General features: G+C 40.2%; 1 protein-coding gene across 2 annotated transcripts in view; it reads left to right on the forward strand.

Moving 5' to 3' along the window:
* Positions 1–23,335, forward strand: part of MTPAP (mitochondrial poly(A) polymerase) — a 38,769-nt gene extending 15,434 nt beyond the window's left edge. For both annotated transcript variants that reach the window (XM_075922590.1, XM_075922589.1), the window contains 5 exons: positions 11,055–11,266; positions 14,297–14,523; positions 21,143–21,235; positions 21,315–21,388; positions 22,503–23,335. In XM_075922590.1, coding sequence (XP_075778705.1) covers positions 11,055–11,266; positions 14,297–14,523; positions 21,143–21,235; positions 21,315–21,388; positions 22,503–22,868 — 972 coding nt within the window. In that variant the 3' untranslated portion in view covers positions 22,869–23,335. The remainder of the gene's footprint in view (positions 1–11,054; positions 11,267–14,296; positions 14,524–21,142; positions 21,236–21,314; positions 21,389–22,502) is intronic.
* The last annotated feature ends 1,468 nt before the right edge of the window (positions 23,336–24,803 follow it).

Below are 24,803 nucleotides of genomic sequence, written 5' to 3' on the forward strand. Positions count from 1 at the left end.
ACTCCTCTTCCCCCTTGCTGCCTCTATTAAAAAAAAAGAGGCAGTAAGGGGGGAGGAGACAAGGGAATGCTTCAAAGTTCCTGAGCTAATGCTGAGCTCCACGCGGTGCTGCCACTTTGAATTGCCGTGTGCAGCCTGGGTCCCCAGCTAGCCCCGGACTGCACACAACGGTTCAAAGTGGCAGTGCCGTGTGGAGCCCGGGGTCAGTTGGGGACTCTCCTGCTAACCCCAGGCAGTGCTGCCACTTTGAAACGGCACAGGGATACTGGGGGACTGCTTGAGGCTCCTGCTGGCCCCATTGCTTTCACACTGAAGTGTAGCAACAGCTCTGGGGAAGTGTGGCAACACTTCAAAGGCAGAGGTGCCCTTATCAACTAATCGAATAGTCGATGCAAATTGCATCGACTATTCAATTAGCTAATTAATCAAAATTTTACATCCCTGCTTCTGACTGTGGCCAATGACAGGTGCCCCAGAGGGAATAAATAGAACAGGTGATCGATCCCCTGTTGCCCATTCCCAGCTTCTGACAGAAGCTAGGGACACCATAATAGCTACCGATAGACCTATCCTCCATGTATTTATCTAGTTCTTTTTCTGAAAACCTGTTGAAGTCCTGGTCTTCACAGTGTCCTCTGGCAAAGAGTTCCACAGGTTGACTGTGCATTGTGTGAAGAAATTCTTCCTTTTGTTTGTTTTAAACCTGCTACCTATTAATTTCATTTGGTGAATGGTGCTAGCCATCCAATCTTTCTTCTAAATTAGCTGAACACTTAATTTTTTTTAAATAATCTTTTGGTACGTTTTTAGAAAGATTGTTTAAAGTTTTTTTTCTATATATTTTTAATGTCTCCTCTTATGACAGTCATTCCAAACCCCTAATAATTTTTGTTTACCTTTTCTGACCTTTTTCTAATGCCAAGATTTCTTTTTTGAGATGAAGGGACTGCATCTGCACACAATATTCACTATGTAGGCATTCCATGGATTTATACAGAGGCAATAAAATGTTCTCTGTCTTATTCTATCCCTTTCAAAATGATTCCTAACATTGTTTGGCTTTTTTGGCTGCTGCGAGCACATTGAGTGGATGTTTTCAGATAACTATGTGCAGTGACTCTTAAGATCTCTCTCTTGAATTGTAATAGCTAATTTAGTCCCCATCACTTTTATACCTAGATATAGAGTTGGGATTGTTTTCCAATATGCATTACTTTGCATTTATCAACATTAATATTCGTCTGCCATGTTGTTGCCTAGTGACCTGTTTTTGAGAGATCCTTTTGAAGCTCTTCACAATCTGCTTTGGACTTAACTGTCTTGAGCAGCTGAGTATCATCTGCATATTTTGCCATCTCAGTGTTTACCCCATTCTCCAGATAATTTATGAATATGTTGAGTAGGATTGGTCCCAGTACAGACTCCTGGGAGACACCACTAGTTACCTCTCTCCATTCTGAAAACCCACCATTTACTCTTGCCTTTTGTTTCCTATCTTTTAACCAGTTATCTGTCCATGAAAGGACCTTCCCTCTAATCCAATGACAGCTTACTTGCTTAAGAGTCTTTTGTGAGCCTTGTCAAGGCTTTCTGAAAATCTAAGTACACTGTATCCACTGGATCCCCTTGTCCACATGTTTGTTGACCTCCTCAAAGCATTCTAGTAGACTGAGGAATGATTTCCCTTTACAGAAACCATGTTGATTTTCCCCCCCATCAAATTATGTTCATCTGCGTGTCTGGCAATTCTGTTCTTTACAACGGTATCAAGCAAACTATAGTGTTGCCAGTGATGTTCACTCTGCTGTATATCAACTGTACTCCATAGTTAATAGTGAGGCATTCAGATGTCAAATTAACAAGCACCAAGACAAACCCTTAGGGCTTAAAATAGAAGTATACCCTCCCCACCCAACTTGCTGAGTGAAGTAACCAATTTGCTTGCAAGTTGGCATACTTTAAATAAGACACACAGGATTTTTTCCTGAGAATTTGGAGTATGCAGGATTTAAAACTTAATATACAATTGTTGAATTTTCCATGCATGTCCTATATTTCTAGGATGCCACATTTTGACTATAAGACTAGATCTATATTTACATTTACATTGCTATAGCAGGGCCACTGTACTACTTCAGTGTAGACACTAACCACAGCAAAGGAAGGTTCTCCTGTTGCTGTAGATAATCCATCTCCCCAAGACAGGTAGTAGCTGGATCAATGGTAGAATTCTTCTGTCAACCTAGAGTTGTGGTTGGCTTAACTGTTACACAGGGGTGCAAATTTTTCATATTTGAGTGACATAACTAGGTCAGCCTAACTTTCTAGCGTAGACCTGGCCACAGTTTGTCCAATGACCGGTGTTTCCTCTAAACAGGAGTGCTTGGGCAGCTCCTGGAGAGATTCAAATGACACCCAGCTGATAAGCAGAGTGCCCATAGCCAGTAGCATGTGTTTCTATTGGTGGTGCACATCCACACAAACCTCAATATACATAACAAAATTTATTCTGCACATAGATGGAAAAAATTAGAGGGGACACTGCTAATGATCCCTCACTTCTGCTCTCCATCTTTGACACAACTCCTACATATGCTACTGTATTCCACTGCTATGTGGAGGAATTTGAATGAGTAGTTGTTTTTCCTAACTCTTGGCATTTACTGGTGGCATTTGTGGAAGTATTTCTGGTACAGGCATTGTATAACTTACTTTATTGCTCCAACTAACTTCATTAGAACAAATTGAGGCGACATCTGTAATTAAAAATGAATGCAATGCATATACTAGAATGTTGGCAATATGTATGTGTAGTCCCTCTAAATATTTTGTTAAGTCAGTTGAGCGAAACCAAAGAACAGTGGTCCATAGGTGAACCTCCTATTGAAATCTGTCTCTGCCATTACCTCGGATATGAGCAGGACTGAGATGTCTTACTTTGGATTTTTATTTATTAAATCAGTTTAATAGGGTGGATTTGAGGTAGATCAGCAAGCTGGAAATGTTGATTTAAATAATCATTTTGAATCTGGTTTTGCATTTGTACATATTTTTCTAAAGAAAAATTGGGTTAGCCTTTACATTAAAATTTATATTACTTCTTGTTAGCCAAGAGGATAGACCAGTGTTTCCCAAATAGTGCTCTGCGGCACCCTGAGGTTCCAAAGTGAAAGTAAGGGTTCCGCAAGAACCCGATAACTCCCTCCTTCCCAGAACCGGTCTTTTGTCAACCATTTCCCCCCGGGGTGTGTGTGTGTGTGTGTGTGTGTGTGTGTGGTTTTTTTTTTTTTTTTTTTTTTTTAAGGTTCCATGGACAAATAAAATTGAGAAATACTGGGATAGACTGTTTATGCACTTTTATTTAACAGCTTAATCTTAGTGTGCATTTATTCTTTCATTCTTCACCTTTACATTTTGTGTTACATTAGAAAATTGTGATCTTAAATGTGTTGGCTACATGAGAATAAGACAATGTCAAAATATTTTTTTTCTTTTAAAACTTAACTGATGTATTAAACTAAAAATTATCTGTAGCTAGTGAATTGACCTGTATTTCTTTACTATGTCCTTCAGGATTTCAGAACTATAAATCTCCTCTCACACTTAGTTTTTGTTCATAGGTTGGAAAAGGAAAATAAAGGTTTTATAATTCAGCTACTAGTCGGTTTCTTAAATTTTAATGAACTTGTCATTGAGCTGAACTAATGAAGTAAGCTGAAATTAGGAAAATAACTTTCTGCACCTACAAAATGACTGTTAAAAGTTGGTTTCCATATGCTTAGCCATTGACTTCCTCTAGTTCAATGGTTTAACTTTCTTTAAAACTCTGGCCACAAACATGTCCTGGCTGATACGTTTTGTAATTTTAATTATTTTTGTAGATAATAGTAACAGATTATAAAGTTGTATTTAACTTAAATGAGATTTCAATTTAAATGGAAATCCAGTTTTAAAAAAAATTCATTATTGTCCACCCTGTATTGTAAAATTAAAGCTACAGGTTATCTTGCTTGGTTTTTTTTCTAATGCACTCTGTTTGTTGATGCTATTTAGTGGAGCTCTTCTTCATCAAGATATTAAAGCCACTTTCTTTGGTAGTGCTGTTGTATCATTATAAATTTTCAGTGGGGCTATGAAAGCCCATTTTGGGTTTTCTCACTGAACTGGTGAAGTTAAAATATTGTCAATTAATAACAAGTGGACTTATAGATAAAAGCAAATAGTGTCCATGTGTAATGGTGTTATATCAAACAAAGGAAATAGTATTAAACTGTCTTTACTGCATGTAAATGAAGGGGTCACTAAGTGTGTACCTGTCAACACAGGGTAGCCTGCCCCACTGCTGTGCATTCATGATGCCACAATTCACTATCACGCTGCACATATTCTTAGGGTGGTGTTGGGCAATCGAGTTCACTGACTGTGAGGGAGAGAGGAATATATGCTGGCTAAAAGTATAGATCCTCCTATACCTAATTAGCAGGGTCTAAAGTTACTGCTTTTTATGGAGGCAATGTTTCTTTTTTGTATGCCTGCTCCATCTACCACCAGGAGACATTGGTAGGGATTTCAGAGGCAATTTTGAGGCTAGAGAATGCAGAGGCAGTAAGTTGCTGTTAGAATTAAAATAGCAACAGCAATTCTACAAGACCATCTGGGGGTGTGTCTAGACTATACCTCTCTGTTGACAGAGAGATGTAGATTAGGCATGACAAAATTGCTAACGAAGCAGGGATTTAAATATCCTGTGCTTCATTAGCATACACATAGCTGCTGCTTTTTTTCGAAACAGAGCTTTTTCGGGGGGGGGGGGAAACAGCAGTCTAGACACAGATTGTCGAAAAATAAACCCTTTTTCGACATCCTGTAAACCTCATTTTTTGAGGAATACAGGATCTGTCAAAAAAGGGGTTATTTTTCGACAGATCCACGTCTAGACTGCCTTTTTTCGAAAAAGCTCCGTTTTGGAAAAAAGTGGCGGCCATATTTATGGCCCGGGCTCCCCATAATTGAAAATATTTCTTAGCTTGAACAGATAGGCTTCCTGAATTGGGCCTGTGCAATTGATTGGGACATATATATACATCTACCGTTTCACGTATATTAATAGGAAAAGATATTACATTAATTATGTAGGTCCTGGTGGATTTCCAGCACACATCCATGGATACCTACGTCACATGCACTGGCTGGCTGCATGATGCCAAAGTGTTAGAAGTCTGTTCGTTTTTTTCCAGCTTGGGCAATCTATGTTATCTCTTTCCTCCTTGCCCCATTCACCTGCCTCCCCCAAAAACCCCACTCAGGGCAGTGACTGTAACTTTAGGCAACTTAAGATGTCTTCAGATCTCCAGGTTGCTGCTCTGATGTGTTTCAGGAGAATGAGGCAGTTTAAATACATGGTGAGCAAGTGCAGAATAGTAGTAGAATATGCCTTCTGCCTACTAAAGATAAGTTGGCATTGCTTACTGACTTGTTGGGAGTATAGAGTTTTTAACACAATACATGTGATTGGGACATACCGCGTGCTTCACAATATATGTGAACTTAAGTGAGAGTATTCTGGGATGCCAACAATTCTAGTTGGAGACATACTTACCCACAGCCAAAAAATGAACCTCTTACTACCACAAGGTTTGCTACAGAAAAGACACTTGTAAGGGATGGCATTTGTGCTTACATAGAATCATAGAATACTAGAACTGGAAGGGACCTCAAGACATCATGAAGTCCAGTTCCCTGCCCTCACGGCAGGGCCAAGCACCAGCATCATCTCTGATAGATGTCTATCCAACCTGCTCTTAAATATCTCCAGTGATGGAGATTAAACAATGTCCCTAAGCAATTTATTCCAGTGTTTAACCACGCTAACGAGGTTTTTCTTGATGTCCAACCTAAACCTCCTCTTGCTGCCCATTGCTTCTTGTTCCATCATCAGAGGTCAAGGAGAACAATTTTTCTCCCTCCTTCTTTTAAATACTTGAAAAGATCTATCATGTTCCTTCTCAGTCTTCTCTCTTCTAAACTAAAGCCCAATTATTTCAGTCTTCCTTCATGTGTCATGTTTTCTAGACCTTTAATAATTTTTGTTGCTCTTCTATGGACCTTCTTCAAGTTCTCCACATCTTTCTTGAAATGTGGTGTCCAGAATTGGGCACAATTGAAGCCTAATTAGCGCAGAGTAGAACAAAAGAACTCCTTCTCGTGTCTTGCTCACAAACTTTCTGTTAATGCATCCCAGAATCACATTTGCTTTTTTTGCAACAGTGTCACACTGTTAACTCTCATTTAGCATGTGGTCCACTATGACCTCTAGATGCCTTTCTGCTGCAGTACTCCTTCCTGAACAGTCTCTTCCCATTCTGTATCTATAGTAAAACTCCAATAGTCCGGCATCCAATAGTCCGGCACTCCTGATAGTCCGGCATCAAAATGACAAGAGCCTAGTGAGTGAGCTTCAGCAAAAAATGAGCCACAAGGTAACAGCGGCAGCAGCTGAACTGAGCAAAAAGGGTAAAAAAGGCTTAAAAAAATGACAATATTACAGTATACTGTATACAGTATGTACATAAAAAGGGTTAAGAACACTTTATATACAGTATATAATGTATACAGTATATATATAACCAGCTTATAGTATCTCCTGATTGTCCGGCATATCTGATAATCCGGCACCACTTAGGTCCCATAGGTTCCGGATTATCGGAAGTCTACTATATTAAATTGATTGTTGCTTCCTATGTGGAGTATTTTGCATTTGTCCTAATTAAACTTCATTTTTTTTACCTCAGACCATTTCTCAAGTTTATCCTGATTACAGGCAGTCCCCGACTTACGCGGATCCGCACTTACGAACGGGGCTTTCTCACCCCGGAGGTCGAGGTAGCGGATTGCTACCTGCGAGCTCCGGGGGAGAACGCCCCGTTCGTAAGCTGCTCGGGTGCCCCTGGTCTGCTGGAGACCGTCTCCAGCAGACCAGGGGCACCAGGCGGGTTCCCGCGCTTCTGAGGCTTTCCCAGAGCAAAGCCTCAGAAGCGCGGGAACCCGCCGATGCTGCCGCTTGAGTCCGGGTGCCTGTGGTCTGCTGGGGACGGTCCCCAGCAGACCACAGGCACCCGGACTCAAGCGGCAGCAGCGGCGGTTCCGTGCACTTCTGAGGCTTTGCTCTGGCAAAGCCTCAGGACCCCCCCGCGGCTGCCGCTTGAGTCCCGGTGCCTGTGGTCTGCTGGAGACGGTCCCCAGTAGACCACAGGCACCGGGACTCAAGCCGCAGCCCGGGGGGGTCCCACGCCTCTGAGGCTTTGCTAGAGCAAAGCCTCAGAGGCGCGGCACCCCGCTGCCGCTGCGGCTCTGCTCCCCATGTCCCTGGTCTGCTGGGGGGGGGGGGCGCAGCTAGTGTGCCCCCCCCCCCCCCCCCAAGCAGACCAGGCTTTTGTTTTGGACCCTGGGGCAGAGCAGCTGGGGCGCTGCCGATTGGTCCTGCAGCGCCCGCTCTGGGCACTACTGGACCAACCCGGCAGCACCCCAGCTGCTCTGCCCCAGGCGTCCCCAAGTCAGCCGCTGCTGAAACTGACCAGCGCTGACTACAGGAAGCCCGAGGCAGAGTTGCTCTGCCCCAGGCTTCCTGGAATCAGCGCTGATCAGTTTCAGCAGCAGCTGACTTGGGGACGCCTGGGGTTCTTAAGTTGAATCTGTATGTAAGTCAGAACTGGCGGTCAGTTTCAGCAGCGGCTGAATCTGGATGCCAGTTCCGACTTACATACAGATTCAACTTAAGAACAAACCTACAGTCCCTATCTTGTACGTAACCGGGGGACTGCCTGTATTTTGAATTTTGACCCTATCTTCCAAAGCACTTGCAGCATCTTACAGCTTGGTATCATCTGCAAACGTAATAAGCGTACTCTCCATGCCAATATCTAAATCATTGATGAAGATATTGAACAGAACCGGTCCCAGAACAGACCCCTATGGAATCCCACTTATGCCCTTCTAGCATGACTGTGAACCATTAATAACTACTCTCTGAGAACAGTTATCTAGCCAGTTATGCACCCACGTTACAGTAGTCCCGTCTAGGTTGCATTTTCCTAGTTTATTGATAAGAAGGTCATGCTTATCTAAAGTCTAGGTATAGCATGTCCACCACTTTACCCTTATCCGCAAGGCTTGTTATCTTATCAAAGAAAGCTAACAGATTGGTTTGACATGATTTGTTCTTTACAAATCCATGCTGGTTATTACCTATCACTTCATTATCTTCCAGATGTTGCAGATGAATTCCTCAGTTACTTGCTCTGTTATCTTCCTGGCACAGAAGTTAAACTGACTGGTCTGTAATTTCCTGGACTGTTCTTATTTCCCTTTTTATAGATGAGCACTATACATGCCCTTTTCCAGTCTTCTGGAATCTCTTCTGTCTCCCATGATATTTCAGAGATGATAGTTAAAAGTTCAGATACCTCCTCCATCAGCTCCTTGAATATTCTAGGATGCATTTCATCAGGCCCTGGTGACTTGCAGACATCTAATTTTCTAAGGATTTTTTACTTGTTTTTTTTATTTTAACTTCTAAACCTTTCCTGTTTCCACTAGCATCCACTATGGTTAAGCATCCTGTCACCATCAATCATCTTAACAAAAACCTAAACTAAGAAATCATTAATCACCACTGCCATTTCCAAAGTTCCTATTATTGTTTCTCCCTCTTCACTGAGCGATGGGCCTACCCTGTACTTGGTCTTCCTTTTGCTTCTAATATATTTGTGGAATGTCTTCTTGTTACCCTTTATTTCTCTATGTAGATTTAGCTCGTTTTGTGCCTTTGCCTTTCTAATCTTGCCCCTGCATACTTAGTTATTTGCTTGTATTCATCCTTTGTAATTTGACATAGTATCCCCTTTTTATATGACTCATTTTTGATTTTTAGATCATGTAAGATCTTCTGGTTAAGCCAAAGTGGCCTCGTGACATACTTTCTGTGTTTCCTATGCAGTGGAATAGTTTGCTTTTGGGCCCTTAATTCCCCTTTGAAAAACTGCCAAATCTCTTCAGTTGTTTTTCCTTTTAGTCTTGCTTGCAATGGGACCTTAACTACCAGTTCTCTGAGTTTACTGCCTTCCTGAAATCCATTGTCTCTATTGTGCTCTTCTCCCTTGTACCAGTCCTTAGAATCATGAAGTCCCAAGTGGCTTTCCACTTTCAAATTTTCAACCAGTTCCTCCCTATTAGTTAAAATCAAATCTAGAACAGCTTCCCCCTCCCCCATAGGTTTCTCAACTTTCTGAAATAAAAAATTGTCTCCAATGTAGTCCAAACATGTATTGGATAATCTGTGCCCTTCTGTGTTAGTTTCCCAACATATGTTTGGTTAGTTGAAGTCCCTCATCACCACCAAATCCTGCTCTTTGGATGATTTTGTTGTTTAAAATAAAGCCTCATCCACCTCTTCTTCCTAGGTAGATGATCTGTACTAGACTCTTAACATGACATCACCTTTGGTTTTTTTAACTACTTTTAACGTAACCCAGAGACTCTCAACAAGTCCATCTCCTATATCCATCTCAACCTATCCAAGTGTATACTTTTTTAATAAATACGGCAGTACCTCCTCTCTTTTACCTCTACCTGTTCTTCCTGCGAAAGCTTAATCCTTCTTTACCAATATTCCAATTGTGTGTATTATCTCACTAAGTCTCTGTGATACCAACTATGTCATAGTTTTGTTTGTTTGTTAGCACAATAAGTTCTTCTGCTTATTTCCCATACTTCTTGTATTTGTATACTGGCATCTAAGATACTGATTTGATTTTGCCCCCCAGTTCTGCCTTGTCCCTCCTTTATCTCTGCTATTATAAATAACCCATGCTCCCTCCCATTTCTGACCCATCTTCCATGTTTTTCTCTTACCTGTGGGCTTTGGTCACCTGCCCCCATTGAACTTAGTTTAAAGCCCTCACTAGGTTAGCCAGCCTGTATCCATATAACTTCTTCCTCTTCCTTGAAAGGTGAACCCCATCCCTACTTAGCAGTCCTTTTTCTTGGAACAGCATCCCATATTCAAGGCAGCCAAAGCCCTCCTGGCGACACCATCTTTGCAGCCAGGTATTCACCTCTAGGACTCATCTGTCTCTGCCTGGACCCCTACCTTTTGGATTGCATATTATGTGGTGAGGACAGTAAGGCTGAGATCACCTGCAATTTTTTTTAATGATTGAAAAATTCTATTTTATTATTATTATTATTATTATTATTATTATTATTATTTTTATTATTTTATTACTACTATTTCACAGGTGTAAAGAAACAAGTATTATTGCCTGTAACCCAAAGTAGACATGAATTAGCCAAATGCATTAGACACATTAGCCTAGTGCACTAGGAAAAGGCACATTGGCTCAGTTAGAATACTGCTATAGAGAATTGTTCTGACTCGATAAGTAGACCATTAGCTTTCTTTTCTGAAACAGTGAATGTAAGAATCTTAAAGAAGCTGGGCTGCATTATGCAATAATGATTAACCAATTTGGTGAATCTTCGGGATTTTCCAACAGCTGAAAGGAAATATTCTTTAACAAAGAACCTCATTAGTGTGGTTGGTACAAGCTAACAAACACCTTAAGAGAGGAAATAACATGTTTTGTGGCTTGGTTGCACTTCTTGTTTTTTATTTTTTATTATTAAATTAGGTCACTAAAACAGTGTGCTTTATCTTGACCTTTCAGTTTTTGCATGACTGAAAAAAAAATCTTTGAAACTATTGCACTACTTAATTGTATACAGTAGTGAGATTACAGCATTGATATACCTAAGTAATTTAATTCCTAATTTTCTAGTTGTTGTTTGTTGTTAATTTGGAAAGAATGTAAGAGAGGTAAAGAAAATGAACAATTAAATATTTTGCTTTGAGTCTTACAAACTACTTGCAATGTGTGTTTTTTAAAAATTTTAATTGTGAACCCTTTTTAACAAGTGATTCCAATTCTTTCAGAAGTCTCCCAGAATCTTACCTTATTTTCAGAGCTGATAATTTACCTTTCTCTTTTTTGTGTTAGAAAACAGGTGCCTTTTATATGGAATATCAGATGAAGAGAGTACCTTCTGAAAGAACAGCATCACAGAGAATCCTCTCTGTGATTGGTGATTGCATTGACAATTTGGGCCCAGGCTGTGTGGGTGTACAAAAGATACTCAATGCTCGCTGTCCATTGGTGAGATTTTCCCATCAACCAACAGGGTTCCAGTGTGACCTAACAACTAACAATAGGTAATGATATGGCAGTAGCATTTTTAAAAAAAATGTAACTAGGACAATAATTAGTATGTTGGAAAACTATGATGAAAGTTATTTATAGAAGCTTGTGTGTGTGTCTGTCGAACAAATGATATATTTGAAAAAATTGGTTTCCTTTTCTGTGTGACCACATGAGCCTAATAGGAAATATTTGACAACTCTTTCTTTAAATACATTTGAGGGCTGGTATTTTTTAACTTAGCCATAAAAATACAGATAATAAATATGTTTTCTAAAACTGGAGACATGAAAACATGTCAAATAATGGACAGATACAAAACAATACAATAAAATGGCTATGAAAGGTGTTTTCATAAATTTTTTTTGATTGTCTGTTTATTTCCGGACAAGGCAATGGTATAATACCAATGTTGTTTTGTATATTCCTTCAGTTGCCTTTTAGTGATCAGGCTTAAGGTTATTTGAAGTTGTCTTTTCTGGACTGAACCCAGACAAACAGAATTCTTTTATATTGGCTTAGCATTCAAGATATATTGGTGCATCTGTTGTGCCAACAGGCAATTGTTTTTAGAAGAAAGAAATTGAGATTTGTTACAACACGTGAAACATTTGGAGAATTTAGCTGCCAAATTTTAGCTAAGACTATGAAAACAGCTGTTGCCGTATTTGCTTGATATTTCATAGGAACAGCTAAAGGTACATTCCTGATACAATGTGAACCCCTAGCTAAATTTCAGATTGTAGTTCCAAAGCACAGCAGTGCTAGTGCTTCTTAGTGAAACATTAATTTTAACTAGGGATATGAAGATTTAACTGGCTGACTGGTGAGAGGGGGCCATCACAGACAGGGCCTACACCAGGCCCAGGCACCGTACGGGCAGGAGCTGCTCCCAATCAGGTGTCCTGGCCCAGCACAGGCAGGGGCTGCTCCAGGGTCCTGGAGCGCTGTGGTGGGCCTGGGTGCCCTGCAGGCAGGGGTTGTTCTGACCGAGACATCAGAGCAGTAACTGCCTGCAGGGTGCCCTGGCCTGCCACAGGCAAGAGTGGCTCCAGGCCAGCTGGTGCAGCCTCACGTGTAACAGAGATGCCATAGGCAGGGTCTGCTCTGGCCAGGCTGGAGCAGCTCCTTGCTCGCTCCTTTAATTGATTAACTGGTTAAACTATACATTTAACTGATTAGCTAATTAAACAGGATTTATTTTACATCCCTAATTTTAACATAGGCAGGTTATTTTCCTATTCTTGTTCTGGGAAGTGGCTGAACCATTTTCATTGAAACTTTCCCAAAAATTTTAGCCTAAGGCATACAGCCTGGCATGAAAAATTTCTGCCTGTTAGTTTTGCAGGCTATAAGCAACTGAAAACGGTCTTAAAATTGCGTACCATTGTAGTTTGTATGCCACTTAATTCTCTCGCTGCATTGTTGTTATTAAAGTTAGAATTAAATACATACCCTTTCCTGCTCCTTCAGTCCTTAATGTAATTCTGCTTGTGGACACTCTTATGAAGAAGAGAATGCGCTAACTGAAGTGTGTGTGTAGGGAAGGGTATCTGTATATGTACATTTTATCTGTTTTTATAGCATTATAATCCCCTTTCCTTTTTTTAACTGCACATACACTTTACAGTAAAATCTTGTACTTGACTCATTAATTTTTGTTAATTAACTGTGAGGACACATTGAAATGTTACATGTGAATGGTATATTTACATTGCATTCTAAATCTGGGATTGTGGGATCGGAGCTTGTGGACTTAATTTCCAAGTCTTGTGCTGGCGTATTCTCCATGTATTTGGAAATCTGGGGTTAGTACAGCTGAGAGCCAGGTACAGCAATTGTAACACATCCATTATGTGCTAAATAGAGCAGGTGACTTGGGTCTGAGGCTTAATCGGCTGCCACCATGCAGAATGGCAAGAGTTGGACCTGAGTCATGGTGAGAGATTCTAACCCACCTCACTACCAGGGTTCTAGAATTCAGATCTTAAGTGCTTGCTGACCGAACTCAGGCAGATTTGAATGTAGGTGGTAGGTGGGCTTGGGCTCAAATCTGAGTGAAAGCTCAGGCTTAGTATGCAGTATAAATATACTCAATGAGGCTGTGGAACAAGCTAAGGCCACAAAATGTGTTTCAGTAGCTTTGCTTGTCGCAAGCATTATTTTTTCTTTTTTGATGCACATACAGATGCAGGAGGAATTGTCGTCACTTTTGCTTGGCCTAAAATAGCATATCATTGGGGATGGCGTAAAGCACCTTTTAAAAGAAAAGTAACTTTTCTACTCCAAGAATCTGACTCAGACTTTAGGAAGTTTGTTGTCATTTTGAGGTGGTGCTGCATGATCTAGAGGAGTACAGGCAGTACGGGGAGCCAGTATCTCCTGAGTTGTGTATCCATAACTGCCACCTGTGGTATTAATACTTTTCTTTATTTAAAAACAAAACAAAAAAACCACACACACTTTACACTCGGCTCTTACAGACTTGGGGATGTTTTATTTTAAACATTCATAATTTGAAAACTGCTGAACTGACTGTCTTCAAATATGGCTTGTTTTGTAGCTCTCATTGAGGTTTAGGTCTTTAAATTTTACTTGATTTTTATGCAATATTCCAAACTGTTTTTGGTTTTGTATTTAAAAAATTATGACAAATATCATATTTCAAGATGCCCAAAAGTCATATGAGTCTAACTTAAATTTGCACAAAATTAATTCTGCATTTTCTGACTCTAGAGTACTTTATTTCTCCATTGTCAGGTGGCATTTGTTTTTATGGACGTTTTCCACAACACAAATTCCATTCCTAAAGTGTATTGATATGATTTCTCTTCAATTAAGTCTGTCATTATGGAGCCATCCAGAACATCATCCTAGACATTTTCATATGCTCTGTACTACTTATGTCATTTGCAACAATTTGAAGAAAAAACCTCTTTCTTTATAATTGTTATATCTTAAAGCAGCATGAGTTATGGTTACATTTGACAGTTGGTGATTCTCTTAAATGTTTATAATTTATTCCTTGGGCTTGTGTCTCACAGAGTTGCCCTGAGAAGTTCAGAACTCCTTTATATATATGGTAGCCTTGACTCACGTGTAAGAGCTCTTGTGTTCAGCGTACGGTGCTGGGCCCGTGTACATGGCATCACAAGTAATATTCCTGGTCACTGGATTACAAACTTCTCTCTGACAATGATGACCTTGTTTTTCCTCCAAAAGAGAACACCGCCTATTATTCCAACACTAGACCAACTTAAAGCTCTAGCAGGTAAGAACAGCTCCATTTCAGAGTAGGACTGAATTAACTCTCATGTGTTTTCTCTCTACTCCGATTTCACCGTGTGAATCTCTGTCACTTTTGATGGTTCAAAGTAATCTTGAGTGTTGCAAATCTATTGTATATTTGAGGAAGTGTGTCTGTCCATCTGCGTCTCTATTCAAGAACTCCGCTTAAATAGTAAGTGCTAAGACCACATAATTCTGTGTAGAGATTCCTCTTAAATTACAGAACAGTAAGGCTTTGGTTGTGCCAGGAAAATGAAATGTGCCTGTAATGGGATTGCGTCTCATAATACTATACAGAAAAGAGACAATCACTAGGCTGGTGAAAGCCCCCAGTCCAAGACTGCCCTAGCCTTGAGCCTCTCAATCCCCAGTTGTTCTTCAGGGAGAGCAGGGGGAGGTGAAGCTCTTCTGTCCCCCTCACTTGATTCGTACAGAGACACTTAAAACCATACAGAAAAGAGACAGAATCACCAGGCAGGTGAAAGGGGCTGGCTGGGGGCACCTGTCCCAGCCCTGAGCTTCTCACCCCTTGGGCATCTTATAAGAAATTGGGTGGCGGGGGAGAGAGGGGAGAGCTGAAGCTCTCCCCCAATTTGTATGGGAACATAGCCACTATAGAGAGGCACTTCTCACCTGGTCCCAAGCTGCTATGGTGAGAGAGGGCTGGGGTAGTCCTCTCTCACCGGGGCAATCTGCATACTGAACCCCTCATCCTCAGCCCCATCCCAGAGCAATTATTTAAAAGAAGCATATACCTGTTAATTTTTGGTTTTTTATGGGGGGGTGAAGTGCTTGAGCAACGCTGGGTAAATCTAGTACCATATATTTGAAAAAAATGTCTGAGTTGTTGAACATTGCTACCGACTAACTGTTGCAAGATGATTTTTTTTGGAGAATCAGACACTTGATTTATTATATCTTTTAAATAAATGTTACGGTTGCAGTATTAATTTCCATTGATATTAATTTTATACCAAATCATTTATTTAAGTGCAGTAGAAGAGTTGCAATGCTTTTAGAAAAGTGTAATTTTAATTGGCTCAGAGTGAGCTTGTTCTTTGCATCAGGCAATTAAAAATCAGCCTTTATTAAAAGTCCAGGTTATTGTTGTTTAGGTCTGCTGATCATCTGTTCCTCAATAAATGAGCCCGAAATGACCATGTAATGTAATCTTTTCACTGTCATTTGATATGATGTGTATTACTTTATAGTAATCAACTTTGACATCAGTATTAAACTTGTAAAGAAGTTAATAGCAAAAGATATTAAGACCTCCTCAGTAAAAATATAACTTGCAAATACTTGCTGTGTGTCCCTGTGATGTGTTTTACTCATTTTGTACATGGGAAATGGATTAGGTTTTGCTCAAGAACAAAGAGGGTATTCCAGTGAAAAAGTGTGGAATAGAATTCAAGAGTCCTAACTCACCAGTCATCTGTTCTAATCTTTAGATATGCTCCCACCCAGGCTTGCGTATGGAGAATAGCAGTCAAAGTTTTTAGTCAGTTACATAAGAGTGGCTGCACTGGGTCAGACCAAAGGTCCATCTAGCTCAATAGACTGTCTGCTGACAATGGCCAGCACCAGGTGCCCCAGAGGGGGTGGACCGAAGACAATGATCAAGCGGTTTGTCTTCTGCCATCCTTCTCCAGCCTCTGACAAACAGAGGCCAGGGACACCATTTCTATCCCCTGGCTAATAGCCTTTTATGGACCTAACCTCCATGAAATAATCTAGCTTCTCTTTAAACTCTGTTATAGTCCTAGCCTTCACAGCCTCCTCTGGCAAGGAGTTCCACAGGTTGACTACGTGCTGTGTGAAGAACAACTGTCTTTTATTAGTTTTAAACCTGCTACCCATTAATTTCATTTGGTGTCCTCTAGTTCTTCTATTATGGGAACTAATAAATAACTTTTCTTTATCCACCCTCTCCACACCACTCATGATTTTATAGACCTCTATCATATCCCCCCTTAGCCTCCTCTTTTCTAAACTGAAAAGTCCAAGTCGCTTTAACCTCTCTTCATATGAGACCCGTTCCAAACTCCTAATCATTTTAGTTGCCCTTTTCTGAACCCTTTCTAAGGCCAAAATATCATTTTTGAGGTGAGGAGACCACATCTGTACACAGTATTCAAGATGTGGGCGTAATACAGTTTTATACAGGGGCATAAGATATTGTGTCTTATTTTCTATACCTTTCTTAATAATTCCTAACATCCTATTTGCCTTTTTGACCGCTTCTGAACACTGCATGGACGTTTTCAGAGAACTATCCACGATAGTATCCACTTCATACTCTGGGAAGGAGTATGGCAGAAAGGGATCTAGGGGTTATAGTGGACCACAAGTTGAATATGAATCAGCAGTGTGATGCTGTTGCAAAGAAAGCAAACATGATTCTGGGATGCATTAACAGATGTGTTGTGAGCAAGACACGAGAAGTCATTCTTCCGCTCTACTCTGCGCTGGTTAGGCCTCAGTTGGAGTATTGTGTCCAGTTCTGGGCACCGCATTTCAAGAAAGATATGGAGAAATTGGAGAGGGTCCAGAGAAGAGCAATGAGAATGATTAAAGGTCTAGAGAACATGACCTATGAGGGAAGACTGAAGGAATTGGGTTTGTTTAGAAAAGAGAAGATTGAGGGGGAACATGATAGCAGTTTTCAGCTATCTAAAAGGGTGTCACAAGGAGGAGGGAGAAAACTTGTTCATCTTGGCCTCTGAGGATAGAACAAGAAGCAATGGACTTAAACTGCAGCAAGGGAGGTTTAGGTTGGACATTAGGAAAAAGTTCCTAACTGTCAGGATAGTCAGACACTGGAATAAATTGCCCAGGAAGGTTGTAGAATTTCCATCTCTGGAGATATTTAAGAGTGGGTTAGATAAATGTCTATCAGGGATGGTCTAGACAGTATTTGGTCCTGCCATGAGGGTAGGGGACTGGACTTGATGACCTCTCAAGGTCCCTTCCAGTCCTAGTATTCTGCGACAACTCCGAGATCTTTTTTTCCTGATTTGTAGTAGCCAAATTAACCCCCATCATACTGTACGTATAGTTGGAGTAATTTTTTCCAACGTGCATTACTTTACACTTATGCACATTAAATTCATTTGCCGTTTTGTTGCCCAATCACTCAGTTTGATGAGATCTTTTTGAAGTTCTTCACAGTCTGCTTCTGTCTTGCCTATCTTAAACAGTTTAGTATCATCCGCAAACTTTACCACCTCACTGCTTACCCCTTTCTCCAGATCATTTATAAATAAGTTGAACAGAATTGGTCCCAGGACTGACCTTTAGGGGATACCACTAGTTACCCCTCTCCATTTTGAAAATTTACCATTTATTCCTACCCTTTGTTTCCTGTCTTTTAACCAGTTCTCACTCCATGAAAGGACCTTCCCTCTTATCCCATGACAATGTAATTTACACAAGAGCCTTTGGTGAGGGACCTTGTCAAAGGCTTTCTGAAAATCTAAGTATACTATATCTACTGGATCCCCCTTATCTTCATGTTTGTTAACTCCTTCAAAGAACTCTAATAGATTAATAAGACATGATTTCCCTTTACAGAAACCATGCTGACTTTTTTCCAACAAATTATGTTCTTCTACGTGCCTGACAATTTTATTCTTTACTGTTGTTTTGACTAATTTGCCCGGTACTGAAGTTAGACTTACCAGTCTGTAATTGCCAGGATCACCTGTAGAGCCCTTTTAAAATATTGGTGTCACGTTAGCTACCTTCCAGTCATTAGGTACGGAAGCCGATTTAAAGGATAGGTTACAAACCACAGATAATAGTTCAGCAGTTTCCCATTTGAGTTCTTTTAGAATCCTTGGATGAATGCCATCCAGTCCCGGTGATTTGTTAACATTAAGTTTCTCTATTTGTTCCAAAACCTCCTCTAATGACACTTCAATCCAGGACAGTTCCTCAGATTTATCACCCACAAAGGACGGTGCAGATTTGGGAATCTCCCTAACATCCTCAGCTGTGAAGACTGAAGCAAAGAAATCATTTAGTTTCTCCACGATGGCTTTATCGTCCTTGTTTGCTCCTTTTATATCTTGATCATCTAGGGGACCCACTGGTTTTTTAGCAGGCTTCCTGCTTCTAATGTACTTAAAAACATTTTGCTATTTCTTAGTGAGTTTTTGGCTAGCTGTTCCTCAATCTTTTTTTGCTTATTACATTTTTACACTTAATTTAACAGTGTTTATGTTCCTTTCTATTTATCTCACTAGGATTGGACTTCCACTTCTTGAAATATGCCTTTTTGTCCCTCACTGCTTCTTTTACATGATGGTTAAGCCACGATGACTCTTTTTTTAGGTCTCTTACTGTGTTTTCTAATTTGGGGTATACATTTAAGTTGGGCCTCTATTATGGTGTCTTTAAAAAGTTTCCATGCAGCTTGCAGGGTTTTGTCTCTAGTCACTGTGCCTTTTAATTTCTGTTTAACTAACCTCCTCATTTTTGTGTAATATCCCTTTTTGAAATTAAATGCCAGTGTGCTGGACTGTTGAGGTGTTCTTCCCACCCCAGGAATGTTAAATGTTATTATATTATGGTCACTATTCCCAAGCAGTCCTGTAACGGTTATCTCCTGGACCTGATCCTGTGCTCCACTCAGGACTAAATCGAGAATTGCCTCTCCCCTTGTGGGTTCCTGTGCCAGCTGCTCCAAGAAGCAGTCATTTAAGCCATTGAGTCATTTGAGCCATTCTCTTCCTGAGGTAACATGTACCCAGTCAATAAGGGGATAATTAAAATCCCCCATTATTATAGAGTTCTTTATTTTGGTAGCCGCTCTAATCTTCCTCAGCATTTCAACGTCAGTGTCACTGTCCTGGTCAGATGGTCGATAATATATCCCTACTGCTAAATTATTATTATCGGAGCATGAAATTACTATCCATAGCGATTCTATTGAACATGTTGATCCATTTAATATTTTTATTTCATTTGATTCTACATTATCTTTCACGTACAGTGCCACTCCACCACCCGCACGACCTGCTTTGTCCTTCCAATATATTTTATATCCTGGTATTATTGTGTCCCACAGATTTTCCTCATTCCACCAGGTTTCAGTGATGCCTACTATGTCAATCTCCTCCTTTAATACGAGGTACTCTAGTTCACCCATCTTCTTAGTCAGACTCCTAGCATTCGTGTAGAAGCACTTTAAAAATTTGCCACTGTTTATTTGTTTGCCCTTCCCTGATGCATTGTATTCCTTTATATGCGGTTGTTTGTCTGTTCTAGCCCATGGTTTGTCCTCTCCCCTCCTCTCTTTCTGACTACAGCTTAGAGAATCTCTATCAATGGATTTTCCTGTAAGAGAAGTCTCCATCTGATTTATATGCTTCTCCACACCAATCAGCTTTCCCCCATCTCTTAGTTTAAAAACTGTTACCAACAAGCTTTATTTTTAATTCCCTTTGAAATTTCAAATGTGGAATTACCACAGTGTCAGTGCAATAGGTGTCTTGGACTATTACTTGAAAATCCCAATTCACTGTGATAAGTATTGTGGAATCCATCCTGTAAATAGCTGCCATTTCATGTAGGCAAGAAGGTCACGTAGTTTGAAAGTGTGAGAGTGTGAAACATTTTATCATCAAAGAGAATGTAATTATGCTGAAAGTTTGCCCAGTAACAAGCATGCGCAGAGTGATAGTTTCTTATGTAGCTCCTACTATAAGAGGAGTTGTAGTTGTATTCTAAGGTAGAACACACTTTGGTGGGTTCTCACTATGCTGCAGCATGTCTAAATAAACTATTCTCCATACCTTTTACTGAATGTGACGCTCGTTTCGACAGTATCCAAAGAGGAAGTATACTGATCATTCAGTTCTTACTTGTGTTTGTAACCCCCACTGATTAGTGATGGCATATGCCAAAAGTGAAGCCTCCTTCTGTAAGGCTATGTCTAGACTGCAGGCTTCTTTCGAAAGAGGCTCTTTCGAAAGCATCTTTCGAAAGAGCCTCTTTCGAAAGATCGCGTCTAGACTGCAGGCGGATCTTTCGAAAGAGCAATCCGCTTTTTCGAAAGAGAGCACCCAGCGAGTCTGGATGCTCTCTTTCGAGGAAGCCCTATTTACATTGAAGAACGCCTTCTTTCGAAAGAGGAACTTTCGAAAGAAGGTGTTCTTCCTCGTGAAACGAGGTTTACCGCCATCGAAAGAAAAGCCGCGTTCTTTCGAAATAATTTCGAAAGAACGCGGCTTGAGTCTGGTCGCAGGGGAAGTTTTTTCGGGAAAAGGCTACTTTTCCCGAAAAACCCCCTGAGTCTGGACACAGCCTAGGTGTTGTAGTGGCTGATTTTCAATAGAACAAATAGGAGTCATGCATTTACTCATTTGTGCTTTTGAAACTCTCCTGTTTAGTCCTAAACGCTCTACTTCCCCCATCCATAAATTTAATCACTTTACATAATTAATTGTAAACAGTAATTTACCTTCTGTATCCAATTGCAATGATTGTAGGAATAGCTTTCTTTTTGAAGAGGATGTCTGAGTTATGCTTAATAAATATGGTAGACTTTTTAACTGTATATCACATTTAATCACATTTTTCACTACTTGTCATTTCAGATTCAGAAGATAAGCACATAATCCAAGGTAATGACTGTACCTTTGCTAGCAATTTGAACAAAATTAAGCCTACAGAAAATACAGAAACGTTAGGTAAGCGAAATCTTCATTCAGTGTCTTCTATTTCTGTGAAAGCCATATCCCTTTCTTGATTTTACCTTTTTCATTTCAGATGTGCTGCTGGGTGACTTCTTTGAATATTTTGGGAATTTTGCTTTCAATAAAAACTCTATAAATATTAGAAAGGTAAATGCATTTTGATCTCTCCCCATTACTCTTTAACTGTTACAGCTCTCGCTATGTAAGAGAGATACAAATTATGCCCTTTTGCATAAAGGGCCAAATTCTGCTGTCCTTATCCATAGACCGTACTAAGATGTGATTATCTATTGAATGTACATTTCTTCATTATCATAAAAGATTAATGATCATAAATAAATTGTATCATTCAGGAAACATTTTGTATTTTGCAATTTGTAGCACACTTTGCAGTTGCAGAAATTATACAGAATGCCTGTAAATTGATCTTGTCCATAAAACTAGTTTGAAGCTGACAGTCTCAAAGAATGCTGCAGAAGAAAGCAAAACCACTGAACACCTACTTCTTGATAGTGTTTCTGCACTAATTATTTTTGTATTGTAAAGCATTAACTATAAGCCTTCGCAGCTTCCCAGTTTAATGTTCTGTTACACGAAAGGTAGTAATAGCTGCTGCCTTTATCCCACTTCTCTGATTGGAGAGCTGTTTTTTTAAAACTTAGACTGTACAACAAAATCCAACATTTTTTGATCTTCATACAAACAGTGTATCCCAAAAGGCTTTGCAGTTTTAAATAACTGATCTGGGTTGGGAACCCAGAGTATAGATGCCATCCAATCTGAGTTTGAAACTATTTACTGGCATTACTGTTCACCACAGGTTGTGTCAACACAAAATGAGTAAAATCTGGTTAGTAACTGTGACAGTTAACAGTGTTTTGTGTCTGCTTAGAGAACTATTCTGGCATATGAATTTTACTCAGGGAATTCTGCACACACTATTTTCAGATTCTGTTTTTGTCAAAATAACAATATAATTGCATAAGACATAATGAGACATTTAAATGTGCTGTGGTGAGCAAGAAATAGACATTGAAAGAATGCAAATAGTGGAAATGACATGGTTACATTGACAGGTTAATTAAGTTGATGAACATCTGCTTTCCTTTTTATGAAATAAATTCCTTAATAGGTCAAAACACCTTTGCAATTAAAGTGATAGTAGTTAATATTGCTGTAATAACTTAGCTGAACTGTTCTGTCTGCTGTGTGCATAATACCCATGTGAAATATGTCTTTCCTATCTTTGAAATATCTGCAGGGAAAGGTGCAAAATAAGCCTGAGCCTTCTCCTCTCTACATTCAGAACCCCTTTGAACAGACCCTCAATGTGAGCAAGAATGTTAATCAAAGCCAGCTGGATAGATTTGTAGCTTTGGCCAGAGAGTGTGCCTGGATTTTACAGCAGGAAGATAAAGGTCATTCTTCATTAAGTAATAGCCAGCCTTGGGGACTGGCAGCCCTACTGCTGCCATCTGTAACAAGTAACAGTGTCAAGAGCAAGAGGAGAAAGAGGGGACCAACAAGTGAACGAATCAAGAACCTGTTGGACTCTTTAAAGATTAATAATGAAAACAGTTTGGTGAACAATGGTGGGAAAAGGACCTTTAGCAATCAAGCACGATAGCTGCCGCTGAAACTTGCTTGTGGTAAATAATTGGAAGAATATTGTAAAAACTTAGTTTCTACTTAAGGTGCAATGGAGAAACTTTCCTCCTGCTTCCACTGTGCCCTAAACCTTATGCTGACCTATATAGTTCCACTGGGCATTCTCTCTTTTACATCCCTCTGCAATCTTCCACCTGACCAATGGATGAAGAGCATCCAGACATCAGCTTTCACATATTGCTTCTTAGACCTAGCCTTATCCAGGGTAAAGGTCAGAAAGCAAGACAGACTGGGCCAGCAGGTGACAAACAGTGCTAAGCAAAGGAGGTGCCAAAGCAATGAAACCAAGGCTTAAAAAGTGATGTGCACACTCCCTACCACATTAATGCACTAGAGACCATTTTAAATCAAAGTACTTGTACCCCTTTTGTAACCATTTTCCACACACGTAAATGGTGCCACATTTAATAAAGCGACTGGAATTTACTAGTATAGTTAACATGTAATTTCATATAACATTGCTTTCAGGGCTTTTCTTAACCATTTTAAACTAAATGAATGAGGGTTTGCTGCATGCACTATTGATGGGTCACAACCTGAAAATGAGTTGCCAGAATGCAGCAAAAGATGGCCAGGCTGTACTCCTTGCTCTGGGCATTGTAACCTGATGTACAAGCTTCTGCCTCCTCTCCATCTGTCAGGGGTGCCACGATGGTGCTGTGACCCGGGAGGCAGTGCTTGCAATGGGGAGCCAAGCCCAGCTGACCCCACGGAAAAGGAGCTGGGAAGGAGTAGCTGGTGGTGTTTTCCAGTAAATAATGGCCCTTAGATGTACCCCTTCCGCCATAGCCAGGCAACTTCCTCTCTGCCGTTGCCCTGTACTGGTCCCCAGGAACCTCAAATCACCCCATCCCTTTAACTTGTATTCTCCTGAGTGAGATATGTGGGGAGAAACTGTAGTTTCTGGGAGTTAGTGGCTCACTTCCCAGTCCCCTGGACTCCTCTGCCCTCAATCTCTCCACTTTTTTTTGCAGGTCCCCAAATTTTCCCCAGCCCCTTACTATCTGTCCCTCAGGGGCCAAGAGAGGGAGAGCTGAGTGATTTTTTTCGGGGTGGGAGGGAAGGTGTTTTGACTTGCTCTCCCCCTTTACCCTTCCCCAGTTGGTGAAGTTTCCCCAGCTATTCACATCTGGCTGGAGTATCTGGAATGCCAGCTGTAAGCCCCTGTCCTTCCCCCAGACATCAGGAGATGAAGGCATCAAGTCTGGGATGTGTTGGTGGGGGCAATTGCTGGTTGTCAGGTTTACAAATGGGTCTTGAGCCAAAAGGGTTGAGAACCATTGCTGCAGTGAATACCAAAACTAGAAAGTAATTCCGACAACTAGAAAGTAATACTGACAATGAACATTGAATACCACCTTTGTACTCTAGAGAAAGTCTAGTTTTTAAGAAACAGCCATAATTTAAGCATCATACAATCATGATATTGAGATATATACTCATCATGGTTAATATTTCAGACTTTTCAGAATTGCAGCAGTATTACTTAGGCTTGGTTTTCATTTCTAGAACTGCAGTCTGATCTGGTATGGTAGCATTAACTGAAGAAAAATAAGTAGATCTGGTGACTGAAAGCAGCACTTTTCTGTAAAGACCTACAGATCCCTCACGGCAAGAATATCACTTTTCAGCAGTCACCACTATAATCTGTTAAATTCTTCGTGTGAGTTAAAATCTTTTTATTAGAAAATTTCATATTAATATTGTTTTTAAAATAGTAACATCCCTCTGCATGTATGAATTTCGGATTCATAAATACTTTATCTAAGGAATGATTTTCCTTTATTCATCATCATATCACTAGAAGTTAATTCCTGTGTAAACAATTTTAGGCAGAATTGATAAGAAGGATTTGGTATGAATGTCAAGAAATTATTCGACTACAGTTGCAGGC

Source organism: Pelodiscus sinensis, chromosome 2 (genome assembly GCF_049634645.1).
Source record: "Pelodiscus sinensis isolate JC-2024 chromosome 2, ASM4963464v1, whole genome shotgun sequence".
Classification (NCBI taxonomy): Eukaryota; Metazoa; Chordata; order Testudines; family Trionychidae; genus Pelodiscus; species Pelodiscus sinensis.